Here is a 13,909-nt window from a genome sequence, read left to right as displayed (position 1 = left end):
AGAACAGCCAGATGGCTACTAGAAGTTATTGACTCTAAGGTGCGAGATACAGGAATGATATTAGAAGTTCATTCACACACACACAAAGTTGTATTGTACCTGACAAAGTGGCAAATTACCTAAATGTTAGATATGACTAGATCCCATTTCTATGAATATGGAGACTCTCATACTTTAGCCACCTGATGTGAATAGCCGACTCACTGGAAAAGACCCTGATACAGGGAAAGACTGAAGGCAGAAGGAGAAGAGGGTGACAGAGGATGAGATGGTTGGAAGACATGACTAATTCAATGGACATGAACCCAGGCAAACTCTGGGAGATGGTGAGGAACAGAGGAGCCTGGAGTGCTGCAGTCCACGGGGTCACAAAGAGTCGGACACCACTTGGCCACCTGAACAACAAACAACGGAAGATTCTCAAAGTCCAGAGATTTCTTAATTCAAAAACGTTAACAGGGACTCAGAAACTCGTAGGCACGATGTTGACACACTGGGTAGTTCCCACTGTGCCTGGTTTTAAAACGAATCCTCACCGGGTTTTCCAATGGCTTCTCCCCCGTTTTCAAAATAAACACACTAGGTTGTTTGGTCTGCAGAGGGCAAGTCTGTACACTGCAGGGGAAAGTGGAGGGGATGGAAGGAGCTGAGCTCCTTCAGTTTCCAATCTCCACCAAAGATTCAAAAGCTAAAAGCAAAAGAGAAAATACCACCTTAAGAAAAGGAAAATCAAACTGCCAAGATTTATTTAACTTCTTTCACGGAAAATACAAGTATGTAATGTAAACACTGACATGTGAAATGAAGTACAAGCATTAGGAAGACAAAGGACCTGAACAATAACTCTTGCTTCAACACTGCAGTGCTTCCTGATTTCACTTCCAGCAGGAATCACAGGATTATACAGATTACATATCGGAAAAATCAAAGGCAACATCCATTGATATTTACCAAAACACCAGAGAGCCTCTGAAATTCAACAATGCCATATGGAAGTCAGAGCTCTATGCTGCTGCAAAAAAAAGAAAGCTGAGCACATGTCCATTAATCTGTTTACCCAAGGTGTTTAATGTAGGAGCCTAAGAAATTAACACATGAGTTTAATTTGCCGGTGGAGGTGAAGATTAAGTGACCCCTCTTTTCCCTCTTCAGAGAAAATGAAATTAACCAAATTTAAAGCAGAGCTGCTCAACACTGGCCAGAAGACGGCACCATCACAGTGAATTATTTCAATAAATCCCACAAAATGCAAAACACAATAAAAGATTTCCATTTGTGCTCTGCCCAAATGGTCAATCCAGATCCAAGGCTGTAGGATCACATAGGGTGTTCTTTCCCCAAAATCCAAACTAGAAAAAGATGACCCAAATAAGTGGTTGGGATCAAGAACCATCTTGATTTAAAACAGATGATCTGTTTCTGAACTTGAATTCAGCAATAAAGGGTGCAGTCTTCACTTTTCTATTATCTGATGACACCCACCAGTTGGCAGGTCCACTTTGATAACAGATGCTACTACACAAGTTGGTTCAGTAATGGAACTCAGCATCGTAAGATCTGGAGATCAGGGAGCCCTGGAATTGCCAATATATCTACTTCCTATTGTTGCCTGGAGGCATCCCATGGACAGAGGAGCCTGGCAGGCTACAGTCCATGGGGTCGCAAGGGTCGGACACAACTTAGTGACTAAACGAACACCACCTACTTCCTCACTCACCTCCATAATCCAAGATTCCCACCAATAATCTGCAGCCCCTTATTCCTTGATAGTCAACAAACAATGGAGAAAAAAGGACTTCAGATACTTCATCTTCATGCTGACCACTGAATCTCTGGAGGAGAAATGCTACTTGCTCCGGTGTTTTGAGACACTTTCCCAGGCAAAGCTAACCTCCCTGTACTGCTGAGGTGGAGAGCTTTAGTGTGATTATATGTCATGTGAAAAATACCTTCACAACAAACACCACTCATTTTTATGTAACTTACCCATAGAATTTGGCACAGTGTTCTGCAATTTCTTGTGCTCTTACTAAAGATATTTGTAGGACAGAGAAAACCAAATCAAGTTTTAAAGAGATAGCAATTGACATTCGCAAAGAACATCAATCATGACATTTTTTGTGCTACATTACAGTAAGTTGTTGCTCAGCAGGCTGTTTTTTTTTTTTTTTTCAAACCTGCAAGATGATATAACAGATCAGCACTGTACTACTCTGATTAGAAAAACGCCGCTCATCGTTGACCTCCATTACTGCACTTTCTCATTCACTTTTGCAGAAAAAGAGAGCTCTAGCCACTGTGAAGGACAGTTTACCATTACTGCAAGTATGGCAAGATATTTCACTAAAAATTCTCTATACGGTAGTCAGACTATACGTGCCAATATTTACCTTGGGAAACAGGAATCAAGTATTGAAAATTAAATGCCAGAAGTCCTTAAAGCAGTCAGTGGGACCCGAGTTTCTGTTCCCTCTCCAAGGAGGGAGCTCGTCTACAAGATCTAGACCCATTGCCTCACTAGTGCTTCCAGCCCACCCCAGATATTCTGTCAGCGTGGACCCCAGTGAGGAGACTCTTTAAACCTAACTAGCTGTTTCTTTTCTTGTCACTTCTTTTCTCCTCTCTGATCAGTTCCTATTGAAAATCTCTTCTCTTTGAAAAATGAAAGATGGAAACTCTGAAAAATTAATGCATCTTATCTGCAGATACTAAACATAATTACCCTTAGGGAAATAAGGCACTATAATGTCACCCCAGCCTGACTATAGGAATGGAAATGGAACTGATATTGGATCCTGTGTGGTTGCACAGAAGCTGGACTTCCAAACATGAGCACTGCTCTCCTGCCGCAGGCCAAGCTGCGTGCTGGAGTGCTGCTGATGGTCAGACCCACAGGCAGACCGGAGGCTCCACAGAACTGAGAAGCCCAGATAAAATGCTTCCTTAAAAATAGAAAGTGATGTTATCAATCAGGTCTCTGGCCAACCTCATCATTCCTTCAAGTCATGTTTTCGTAGTCAAGTAGAGTATGGATGAGCGCTAGATGAGAAGTTAAGCAACCCAGGTTGTGGTGCGAACGCTATTATTGGCTGTGTGGCCTCGGGCAAGTCACCTCACCTTCCTCTGCTCCCTGCCCTCTAGTCTTACTTTCTTCATCTGTAAAATGGGGATAAAACCTCTTGCCTTGTCTCCCTCACGTCATGACTGTGTGGATTGAATAAGATAATGTGAAAGTGCTTTGTAAACTATGAAATACTGTGTGTGAAGGCAAAGTGAAATATATACTTATGTTCTATTTAAGTCCTTATCATTGCCTATTTGACTAGAGGTTTCCCATGCAGGATGTGCTTTGCAATAGAGAGACTCAAAAATAGATGCCATAAATACACACTGGTCTTTTTCACTAGGGTTGTTTAAAAAAGGGAGAGTCTTAATTTTCTCAGAAATGGTCTCAGAATAAATTACTTTAAAATGTGATGTCGTTCAAATCCACCAACTGATAGAATTAATCTTCTCCACCTATGTCCTATACAGTTATAGTCTGGTCTGTTGATACCTTGACAGAGGGAAGTCTTGAATTCAAGAAAGCATGCTAAAACTGAAAAAAACAAAAACAAACACCAAACTCTCATAGTTATAGCTTGTTGTAACAGATTTAAATGAAAATAAGAGGCATCCTATATAAAGAAATTAAGCCACAGTTCCTCAAATGGTTGCCTTTTTCCTGAGATATCTCCAGGACAAGGTTCTAGTCCTGTGAAGTGCTTTAGAAAAGCTTAGTCTTGCTGGAGGTGAAAGGACATGTAGGTTGGCAACTAGGCTGTGCTCATTTTCAGCACTAGGATTTGAATGAGAAGTTCTGCTAGGAGCTCCCAGGGAGCTTGGGTGGAGAAGCCCACCCGGCCCCAGGGAGGCCAGTCCTCAGACACCAGGCCAGAGTGTGGAGAACAGCTCAACACTGCCATCCCATCCCAGGATTTTCAGCTCTTCCTGGAAGTTGGTTCTGCTCTTCTCCGGTCTAGTAAATAATCGAACAGAAGAGAAACAGTGAGATGTGGAGCAGCATACTACCCGGACTGCAGGGCCTGTCTGCATCTGGCTGTACAAGGCGCACATGCAGAGCAGACACAGGCAAGGAGTGAGCGTGACTGACTGACCGGCCCAAAGCACCCAGACTCCAGCATTCGTGTCACACGGCCTTTATTACACACGGTACAAGCGCTGGCTTGGAGGGTGTCCTGTCAGTGGGATCCCCAGTGAACAGGATGGGAGTCCTCTGGGACCACAGGCATGATGCTAACCTCCACTTCTCTTCCTGGTTTGCTTTGCTTTCCGGGGTTTGAGGATGGTATAGTTTGCATACACTGTATACTGATCTGACAGGAAGGGAACGTAGAATGCCCGCAACAACCTTGAAGACCTGAAAGACAAGAGAGAAAAAAGACAGAATCTTAGCATTTGAGAGAATTTACTCGTGGTACTGATTAAAGGAAATGAATAAAATGCTGTGGTGAGGATTATATTTTATATAAGCCATACTTAGCTATTAGATCTTGATAAAAGACTTAATCAAAACCAAGTACTGGGACTTCCCTGGTGGTCCAGTGGTGAAGAACCCACCTTCTATTGCAGGGGACGTGGGTTCGAGCCCTGCTCAGGGAACTAAAGTCCCACATGTCTAGGAGTAGCTAAGCCCATGCGCCACAATGAAGACCCAGCACAGCCAAAAGAAAAAAAGACCAAGTACCTTCTTGCCTGAACCCAAATGACAGTCTTGGTAGTCTTGCTAATAAGCCACAGGATATCCTTCAGAATAGCTCTAGGTCTGCGTTAGAATTTGCCATTGAAAAGTTCTAATTCAATCAAAGAAATGTTATTACGGAAATATATTCTTAACACCTCAAGAGTTTGTGTACCCCAGAGACTGCAGAGATGCTAAATGCTCAAATGATCCTGACTCCAGCTCTAAGTTTTCCTAGAGAGGTGAAGAAAAAACTATGTCCTTGGCTTCCTGTGCATACTGTTCTGGCGATTCTCAAGTCAAAGACAGAGTCCAGTCTTTTCTCTTTATACTGAAATATAGATAGGAACAGCTAAAACCCTGAATAGCTCACTAATTTCTAAAGAATATGAAAAATATCTCACATTTATTGAATACCTAGCATTGAACACAGAGAAAGCAATGGCACCCCACTCCAGTACTCTTGCCTGGAAAATCCCATGGATAGAGGAGCCTGGTAGGCTGCAGTCCATGGGGTCGGGAAGAGTCAGACACGACTGAGCAACTTCACTTTCACTTTTCACTTTCATGCATTGGAGAAGGAAATGGCAACCCACTCCAGTGTTCTTGCCTGGAGAATCCCAGGGATGGGGGAGCCTGGTGGGCTGCCATCTATGGGGTCACACAGAGTCGGACACGACTGACATGACTTAGCAGCAGCAGCAGCAGCATTGAACAAGCCCTGGGGAAAGTGCTTACACTTTTTCAGATACTATTTAATCCATCCAACAAACCTATGTGGAAAGTGATATTACTTCTATTTTATAGATGGGAAAGTGAGACACACAGATTAAGTAGCTTGAGCAGGGTCACACAGTAAGTGATAAAGCCCTCATTCAGGTTCAGATTTGATTCCAGACTCTACACTCCTACCACTCTGGTTTATCCTGCATCCCAGGAGACAGGCTAACAAGATTCATCATTTCCTAGAAAAAGTGGCAGTGATAGTTTTAAATTCTATATGCGGTATTACTTCTTGACTACGATTTCTGAGTCAAAAAACCAAAAGTTGGCCCAGAAACTGCCAACCTAAATGAGGTAGCTGAAGGGTGCTCCACTGCCAGTCCTTTTCCAGACTCTCAACTTGTAAATGTCATGTCAACGTGGCATTTGTACTGGCAGCCTACTTCTGAGTTTGGCAGGCACCCGCGATGCCTGCACACAATGGCACCGTGCTTGGCATGCACACCTCCTAGAGATCCTTCCCAACTGGGATGCTGGCCGTGCGCTGTGCTCGGCAGAGATTCACTTCACTTCAACAGCTAACAGCTCAAGGGCTTTGATAGAGAAAAGAGGCTTAGCAGAGAGACACACGAGATAAAGCAGGGCCTCTGCAAAGAAACGAACAGGAGGAGGAAGCACCTACCTCAGTCAAAAAGACGTTAATTTTTCTTCTTTCTGTCCACGCTGCATAGATAAGGGGAAGGTCAGGACAGAAAGCTGTAAGCTGGAACAAAGTCCCGCAGGCTTCAGTGTAGTGAAGAAAGGCTAAACTGCATGAAGCATCATTTCCATTCCAGGTGACTCCATGCTAAAAGCTTCACTAATGCAGTCAGAACATGTCTCCAGTCAACTCATCCCTTGGTCTAACATTAGGTCCACTGGGCCCAATTTTACTTTTTTTACTTTCTTTTTGGAATGATTCCTTGCTACTTGGAAAGATCATTATTTTGTAATTTTATTCTTCTTGGAGTCTTCCAAAGAAGAAAGGAAAATTATACTTATTTTCAAAAATAGAATAAAACTCATTCTATCATGTAACTACCATACGGGTCCATTACAACCTTTTATAAATTTAAACTATATTAAAGAATCTTAGTGGTCTTTTTTCCCTCTACATCTTGGATTATTTACAACTATGCTTAAAAAAAAAACACAGACAGACAAATGATAAGAAAAAGAATGATGACATCCTCAAAAAGGATTATGCAAAAATGATATAATTACATTATCCTTCCATTTTTTTCACTGCATTGTTCAAAGTATGCATCATCTTTCAATAAGGTACAAAAGATTTGTGACACTATCTTTGCAGCCTGCACTTAGCTTTAATTGAGCACAGCTGAGAGTTCAGAATTTAAAAATTTTCTGTCCATAATGCCAATGAGAAGAAAATCAACAGAGGAAGACACTTCACAATTAGACAAATCAGAAGATGAATGCGGAGACAGCGGCACTCGAGACTCTAATGACGATAGCATGTATGTGTGTGTGTGTGTGTATGTGTGTGTGTGTGTGTATGTGTGTGTGTGTGTGTGTGCACGTGCGTGCACGTGCACATGTGAGTGTGCTCAGTCACGTCTGACTCCTAGCGACCCCACGGACTGTAGCCCGCCAGTCTCCTCTGTCCATGAAATTTTCCAGGCAAGAGTACTGGAGTGGGTTGCCATTCCCTTCTCCAGGGGATCTTCCTGACCCAGGGATGGAACCTGGGTCTCCTGCATTGCAGGCAGATTTTTTACCCTTTTTTTCTGAGCCACCAGAGAAGCCTATTTCAGGTATATATATTCAAAAGCAGGAAAACATGGAATAAAGATTGGGGTTGCTACATTCAAATTCTTACAAAAATTTCAAATGATGTTTTTAAAAACTATCCTTTCGTTATTACTTTTATGTTATTTATAAAATAATTAAAAAATATGAAAACAAAAGGGGTTATAGGCCCTTTTACAGACCAAGACAGTACATGGTGAAGACAAGACAGTATGTGGTGATGACTATTTCTATGCTAACTCCTTGGTCATCACAAGGAATTCTAAAAGAGATCATTTCAGGAAACCATCCAGGGTGATTCATGGGACATGTTATCATCAAAAACACTGACCTCCCTAAAACAGAAGAAGGGTCACTATGCATTACTGCTGAATGCAAAAGGCAAGCTGAAACAAAGGTAAAAGAATAACGGAGACTGGGACAAAATATTTACCATATACATAACAGAGGAAGGGTATCTAGACTATATAAATTATATATATATGGGCTGGGCTTCCCTGGTGGCTCAGATGGTAAAGAATCTGCCTGCAATGCAGGAGACCCAGGTTTGATCCCTGGGTCAAGAAGATCCCCTGGAGAAGGGAATGGTAACCCATTCCAGTATTCCTGCCTGGAGAAATCCATGGACAGGGGAGCCTGGTGGGCTACAGTCCATGGGGTCGCAGAGTTGGACACGACTGAGCAAGTAACATGTACTGGGGCTTCCTGGGTGGCGCAGCGTTAAAGAATCCACCTGCCCATGCAGGAGACACAAGACACACAGGTTCTATCCCTGGGTCAGGAAGATCCCCTACAGGAGGGAATGGCAAACCCACTCCAGTATTCTTGCTTATGGGACTGCAATAACCATATGAAATGATGTTCAATTTTACTAGTAATCAGGGAAACATAAATCTAGATATAATTTTTCAATATCAGGTTTGCAATAGCTGAGAAGTCTGACAGTATCAAACCCTGGGGAGGAAGGAGGAACCCGATACTGCCAGTAAAAGTGGAAACCTGCAAGAAGCACTTGGAGAGGCAGTTTTAACAATACCAATAAAACAGAAATTATGCTGTCTTTATGACATAGCACATGATTTTCATTTTGTACTTTGCACCATAATGCTTTTTTTAAAACAACCTACTTTACCATTTGTTACAATAGAAAAATTCAAACACAAGCAAAAGAGATATTTTACTTGTAATAATTTTTAAAGCTATGACAAACTAGACAGCATATTAAAAAAGAGACATTACTTTGCTGACAAAGGTCCATATAGTCAAAGCTATGGCTTTTCCAGTAGTCATGTATGGATGTGAGAGTTGGACCATAAAGAAGGCTGAACGCTGAAGAATTGATGCTTTTGAACTGTGGTGTTGGAGAAGACTCTTTGAGAGTCCCTTGGACTGCAAGGAGATCAAACCAGTCAATTCTAAAGGAAATCAATCCTGAATATTCATTGGAAGCATGGATGCTGAAGCTGAAACTCCAATACTTTGGCCACCTGATACGTAGAGGTGACTCATTAGAAAAGACCCTGATGCTGGGAAAGATTGAAGGCAGGAGAAAGGGACGACAGAGGATGAGATGGTTGGATGGCATCACTGACTCAATGGACATGAGTTTGAGCAACTTCAGAGAGATGGTGAAGCACAGGGAAGCCTGGCATGCTGCAGTCCATGGGGGTTACAAAGAGTCGGACACGACTGAGTGACTGAACTGAACTGAACTGAGACAATGTTTTAAAGAGAGGAAACCTCAAATCCTTAAAATGAACAAACACAAAACCCTATGTGCCTGCTACGTGTACGGCTTTGTGTGCTGGCCCTGAAGACACAAAAGCCTCTGTTCTCAAAGAGCTAATAATCTACAGTTGGAAGAAAGAGATTATGAGTGATATATAATATGTCTCTGTGTTAGTTGATCAGTCGTGTCTGACTCTTTGCGACCCTGCCAGGCTTCTCTGTCCATGGAATCCTCCAGGCAAGAATATTGGAGTGGGTGGCCATTCTCTTCTCCAGGGATCTTCCTAACCCACGGATTGAACCTGAGTCTCCTGCGTTGCAGGCAGATTCTTTACCATCTGAGCCATCAGGGAAGCCCAACTATAATATAGCACACACTAAATACTAAATAGCTAATATAGAAGTTCAAAGTGATAATACACATATTCAGAAGAGAGGATAAAAAAACACTGTGGGTTGCATAAGTATGGAAGAAGCATTTATTATACATTATTTTATTTGACCCAGTCAACATTTCAAGGTATACTAAGAAAAAAAAAAAAAAAAAAACCTTGCCCATCCATAACCAAATCTATAGGCATCTCAGATTAAATTCTTTGTCTACTCAGCAACAATTGGAAAATGGCTTGAATAACATCCAGACTCTGTAATGATCTACAAAGCTGTAGGAGATCTAGCCCTCGCTAACCTGTCTCTCTTCACTTTGTACCATTTTCTTCCTTGCCCACTACACTCTCCCCACACAAGCCTCCTTTCAAGTTTCTCAAAATTACAAGTTCTTTCCTACTCTCAATGATGATTTCAAAGTCCTATGGAATGTGTGGTTCGGAATAACCATCTTGCTAGGGACAAACATGTATCTGACTCAGATACATCAAGAGACCCAAGAAGAACTGGGATTCTCTCAAGCTTCCTCTGCGTGCAAACATAAAAAATTTGGCATCAGATTCTAGAAAATGTGTTCAGGAAGCATGGAGGCATTTCTAGTTAGACCTGAACACAAAGCTATATTAAAGGTGAGAACTAAATATAAGGAAAAGTTAAGAAAAATTTATCATCCAAATCTGGTACTGGAAAAATCCTTGTTAGAAGATGAATCTTCCTTTCTCCTGCAGATTTTGCTTATGATTTTTAATTGTCTTTAACATGTAAAGCCACTACTTTCTTCCAGTGGATGAAATGAGTAAACAATCAACACAAATACTTCTGTGCTGGGATGGGAAGAGTCTGTGTTTTTGTTTTTTCTTTTTAACCAAAAGAGCAAGTTGGCTTGAATTCTTCACTTCTAATACTATGGCTGCTCTTCTAGATTAATTTCTTTCTCATCTGTAGCTTTACTAAATCAAGCACAACTGGGGCTGTTCAAATCATTATACAGTTGCTGGAAGAACAAATTGGTTATTTGTCTCTGTGAAAGAAGAGAGCAGTTGAGCATTGGAATAACGTGCATACGCACACATTCATACTCATGGAAACAAAGATAGGACTGAATCACAAGTTAGAACCAGACTAATCCTGATCAAAACTCATGTAACAGTGTCTGTAATAATGTGAAATGCCAAAGCACTGCCCTAGAAAGCACAGGCAGCATAAATTAGGAAGGCACTAAAGGGACGCTGAAGCACTTCCCCTCCCAGTGAGGAAGTCACTCAAGCAATTCAAGGATGAAACAGACATGGACAAAACGACCGCCTGGATGGCATAATTAGCCGACAGCTCAGAATGTTTTCTAATTCAACTATCAGCCCTATTTATCAGGGCTGGGGGGCACTCCGCTGTGGCGATTTTAATCTGCTCTTGCTGACGTCCGTAGAGTCTGCCTGCCAGTCCCTGACGTCACCAGTGCAGCAGGCCCGACGCAAATGCTGGGTCAACTTTTAATTTTAAAGAGAAAACATCTTAAGTACTCAGGCTGTCTCCATGATTTTTGTCTGTCTCTCCATCCATTCAACCACCCGTCCAACCAGACATTGCTTATTCCTGTGAACCTGCAGCCTGGGCTCCCTGCCAGTTCTCTTCCTTTTTCAAAGCTAATTCCTTCTCTTTTTGTTTTTGTCTCTGTCTCTTGTTCTCCTGCACTTAGTTCAGTGACAGACTTCCACAACCCTCAGAACAGAGCTGGCCTTTCAGAGAAGTCTTTAGTTCTGAAGAGAATCTCACAATTCCCTCAAGACTTACTCTTAGCCATGGTCAGTTCTGAGTCTCATATCAAGCAGTTTAAGAACTGCTCAGAAGGCTGATAATGCAGCAAAAATGTGGCTGATCTTTAATATTCTTTAATAGAAAATGTGGTGAGAGACATTACCCTCATGATAAGACAGAGGTTCAGTTCAGTTCAGTTGCTCAGCGGTGTCCGACTCTTTGCGACCCCATGAATCACAGCATGCCAGGCCTCCCTGTCCATCACCAACTCCCAGAGTTTGCTCAAACTCACATCCATTGAGTCGGTGATGCCATCCAGCCATCTCATCCTCTGTCGTCCCCTTCTCCTCCTGCCCCCAATCCCTCCCAGCATCAGAGTCTTTTCCAATGAGTCAACTCTTCGCATGAGGTGGCCAAAGTACTGGAGTTTCAGCTCCTTCCAAAGAACACTCAGGACTGATCTCCTTTAGAATGGACTGGTTGGATCTCCTTGCAGTCCAAGCAAGGGACTCTCAAGAGTCTTCTCCAACACCACAGTTCAAAAGCATCAATTCTTCGGAGCTCAGATTTCTTCACAGTCCAACTCTCACATCCATACATGACTACTGGAAAGACAGAGGTAACACTTATCTATTTTCCAAAGTAGAGAAACATATATCTTAATGTTCCCCTGGAATGCCAGGCCCTTGAAGATAGAACTTACTCTGACCAACTGCTGTACTGCAGCTTTTAGAATAGGCTCAGTAGGCTTCTGGTTCAAGTTGGCCAAGGAGAAGGACATGTGTTCATCTCCTGAGAGAGCATCAAAATCACAACTAGCTGTTGAACAACCATTGACAGGAGGATGCTGGAACCCAATGAAAAAAGACATCCCACTACGAAAGACAAAGAAGCTGCAGAGAGATGGTAGGAGGGGCACAATCACAATAAAACCAAATCCCATACCTGCTGGGTGGGTGACCCACAAATTGGAGAGCAATAAATACCAAAGGAGTTCTCCCACTTTGTGAAGGTTCTGAATCCCATGTCAGTCTTCCCAGCCTGAGGATCTGACAAGGGGACTGGGAATCCCCAGGGAATCTGAACTTGAAGGCCAGCGGGCCTTGATTATAGGACTTCCACAGGACTGGGGAAATCAGACTCCAGGCTTGCAGGGCAGAAATAAAACCTTGCCTACACCAAGTCCCAGAGGAAAGGAGCACTGACCCCACAGGAGACTGAACAAAACTACCTACTAGTGTTGGAGGGCATCCTGTGGAGGCATGGATTGGCAGGGGCTCGCCACAGGCACAGGGGCACTGGCAGAGCAATCCTAGAAGGTCCCCCTAGGCGTTAGCCCTTTTGGAGGTTGCCATTAACCCGACCATAGAGCCCGTAGACCCCAGGGCTGGGTTGCCTCGTGCCAAACAACTACCAGGGAGGGAGTGCAACCCCAGCCATCAGAAGATAAATAGATTAGAGCTTCACTGAGCAAGGCCCTGCCCACCAGAGCAAGATCCAGTTTTTCCCATTGCCAGTCTCTCCCATCAAGAAGAAAACACAAGCCTCTCAGCCTCAGCCATCAGAGGGCAGACAGAAGAAGCAAGAAGCACAGTCTCACAGCAGCTAAAACAAAAATCATATTACAGAAAGTTAATCACAATGAAGCTCCAATACTTTGGCCACCTGATGTGAAGGACTGACTCATTAGAAAAGACTCTGATGCTGGGAAAGATTGAAGGCAGAAGGAGAAGGGGATGACAGAGGATGAGATGGTTGGATGGCATCACCGACTCGATGGACATGAGTTTGAGCAAGCTTCAAGACATGGTGAAAGACAGGGAAGCCTGGCATGCTGTAGTCTATGGGGTCGCAAAGAGTCGGACATGACTGAGTGCTTGAACAACAACAATAATCACAGTGAAAAAGCAGAAAGTTATGTCCCAGATGAAGGTACAAGATAAAATCCCAGAAAAACAACTAAATGAAGTGGAGATAGGCAACTTTCCAGAAAAAGAATTTAGAATAATGATACTGAAGATGATCTAGGATCTTGGGAAAAGAGTGGAGGCGAAGATTGAGAAGATGCAAGAAATGTTTACCAAAGACCTGGAAGAACTAAAGAACAAACAAACAGAGATGAATAATACACTAGAAAGAATCAATAGCAGAATAACTGAGGCAGAAGGACGGATAAATGACCTGGAGGACAGAATGGTGGAAATCACTGCCACAGAACAGAATATAGAAAAAAGAATGAAAAGAAATGAAGACAGTCTAAGAGACCTCTGGGACAACATTAAACACACCCAACATTTGCATTATAGGGGTCCCAGAAAGAAAATAGAGAGAGAAAGGACCTGAGAAAATATTTGCAGAGGTAATAGCTGAACAACTTCCTGAACAGGGGAAAGGAAATAGTCAAGTCCAAGAAGCACAGAGTCCCAGGAAGGATAAACCCAAGGAGGAACACACCGAGACACACAGTAATCAAACTGACAAAAATTAAAGACAGAGATAAAATATTAAAAGCAACAAGGGAAAAATGACAAATAGCATACAAGGGAACTCCCATCAGGCTATCAGCTGATTTCTCAATAGAAACTCTACAAGCCAGAAGGGAATGGCATGATATATTTAAAGTGGTAAAAGGGAAGAACCTACAACCAAGAATACTCTACCTAGAAGGACTGTCCTTCAGATTTGATGGAGAAATCAAAAGCTTTCCAGCAATTAAAAGTTAAGAAAATTCAGCACCACCAAACCAGCTTTACCACAAATGCTAAA

The 13,909-nt window shown here is 42.6% G+C and overlaps 1 protein-coding gene across 1 annotated transcript in view; it reads right to left on the bottom strand.

Moving 5' to 3' along the window:
* Nucleotides 1-729: 729 nt before the first annotated feature.
* Nucleotides 730-13,909, bottom strand: part of ALG9 (ALG9 alpha-1,2-mannosyltransferase) — a 114,017-nt gene continuing 100,837 nt past the window's right edge. Inside the window, exons 15-16 of the mRNA XM_006065264.4 lie at nucleotides 4,302-4,420; nucleotides 730-4,018 (exon numbers count right to left, since the gene is read on the bottom strand). Coding sequence (XP_006065326.1) covers nucleotides 3,981-4,018; nucleotides 4,302-4,420 — 157 coding nt within the window. The 3' untranslated portion in view covers nucleotides 730-3,980. The remainder of the gene's footprint in view (nucleotides 4,019-4,301; nucleotides 4,421-13,909) is intronic.

Source organism: Bubalus bubalis, chromosome 16 (assembly GCF_019923935.1).
Source record: "Bubalus bubalis isolate 160015118507 breed Murrah chromosome 16, NDDB_SH_1, whole genome shotgun sequence".
NCBI lineage: Eukaryota > Metazoa > Chordata > Mammalia > Artiodactyla > Bovidae > Bubalus > Bubalus bubalis.
This window is presented reverse-complemented; position numbering and strand designations above follow the sequence as displayed.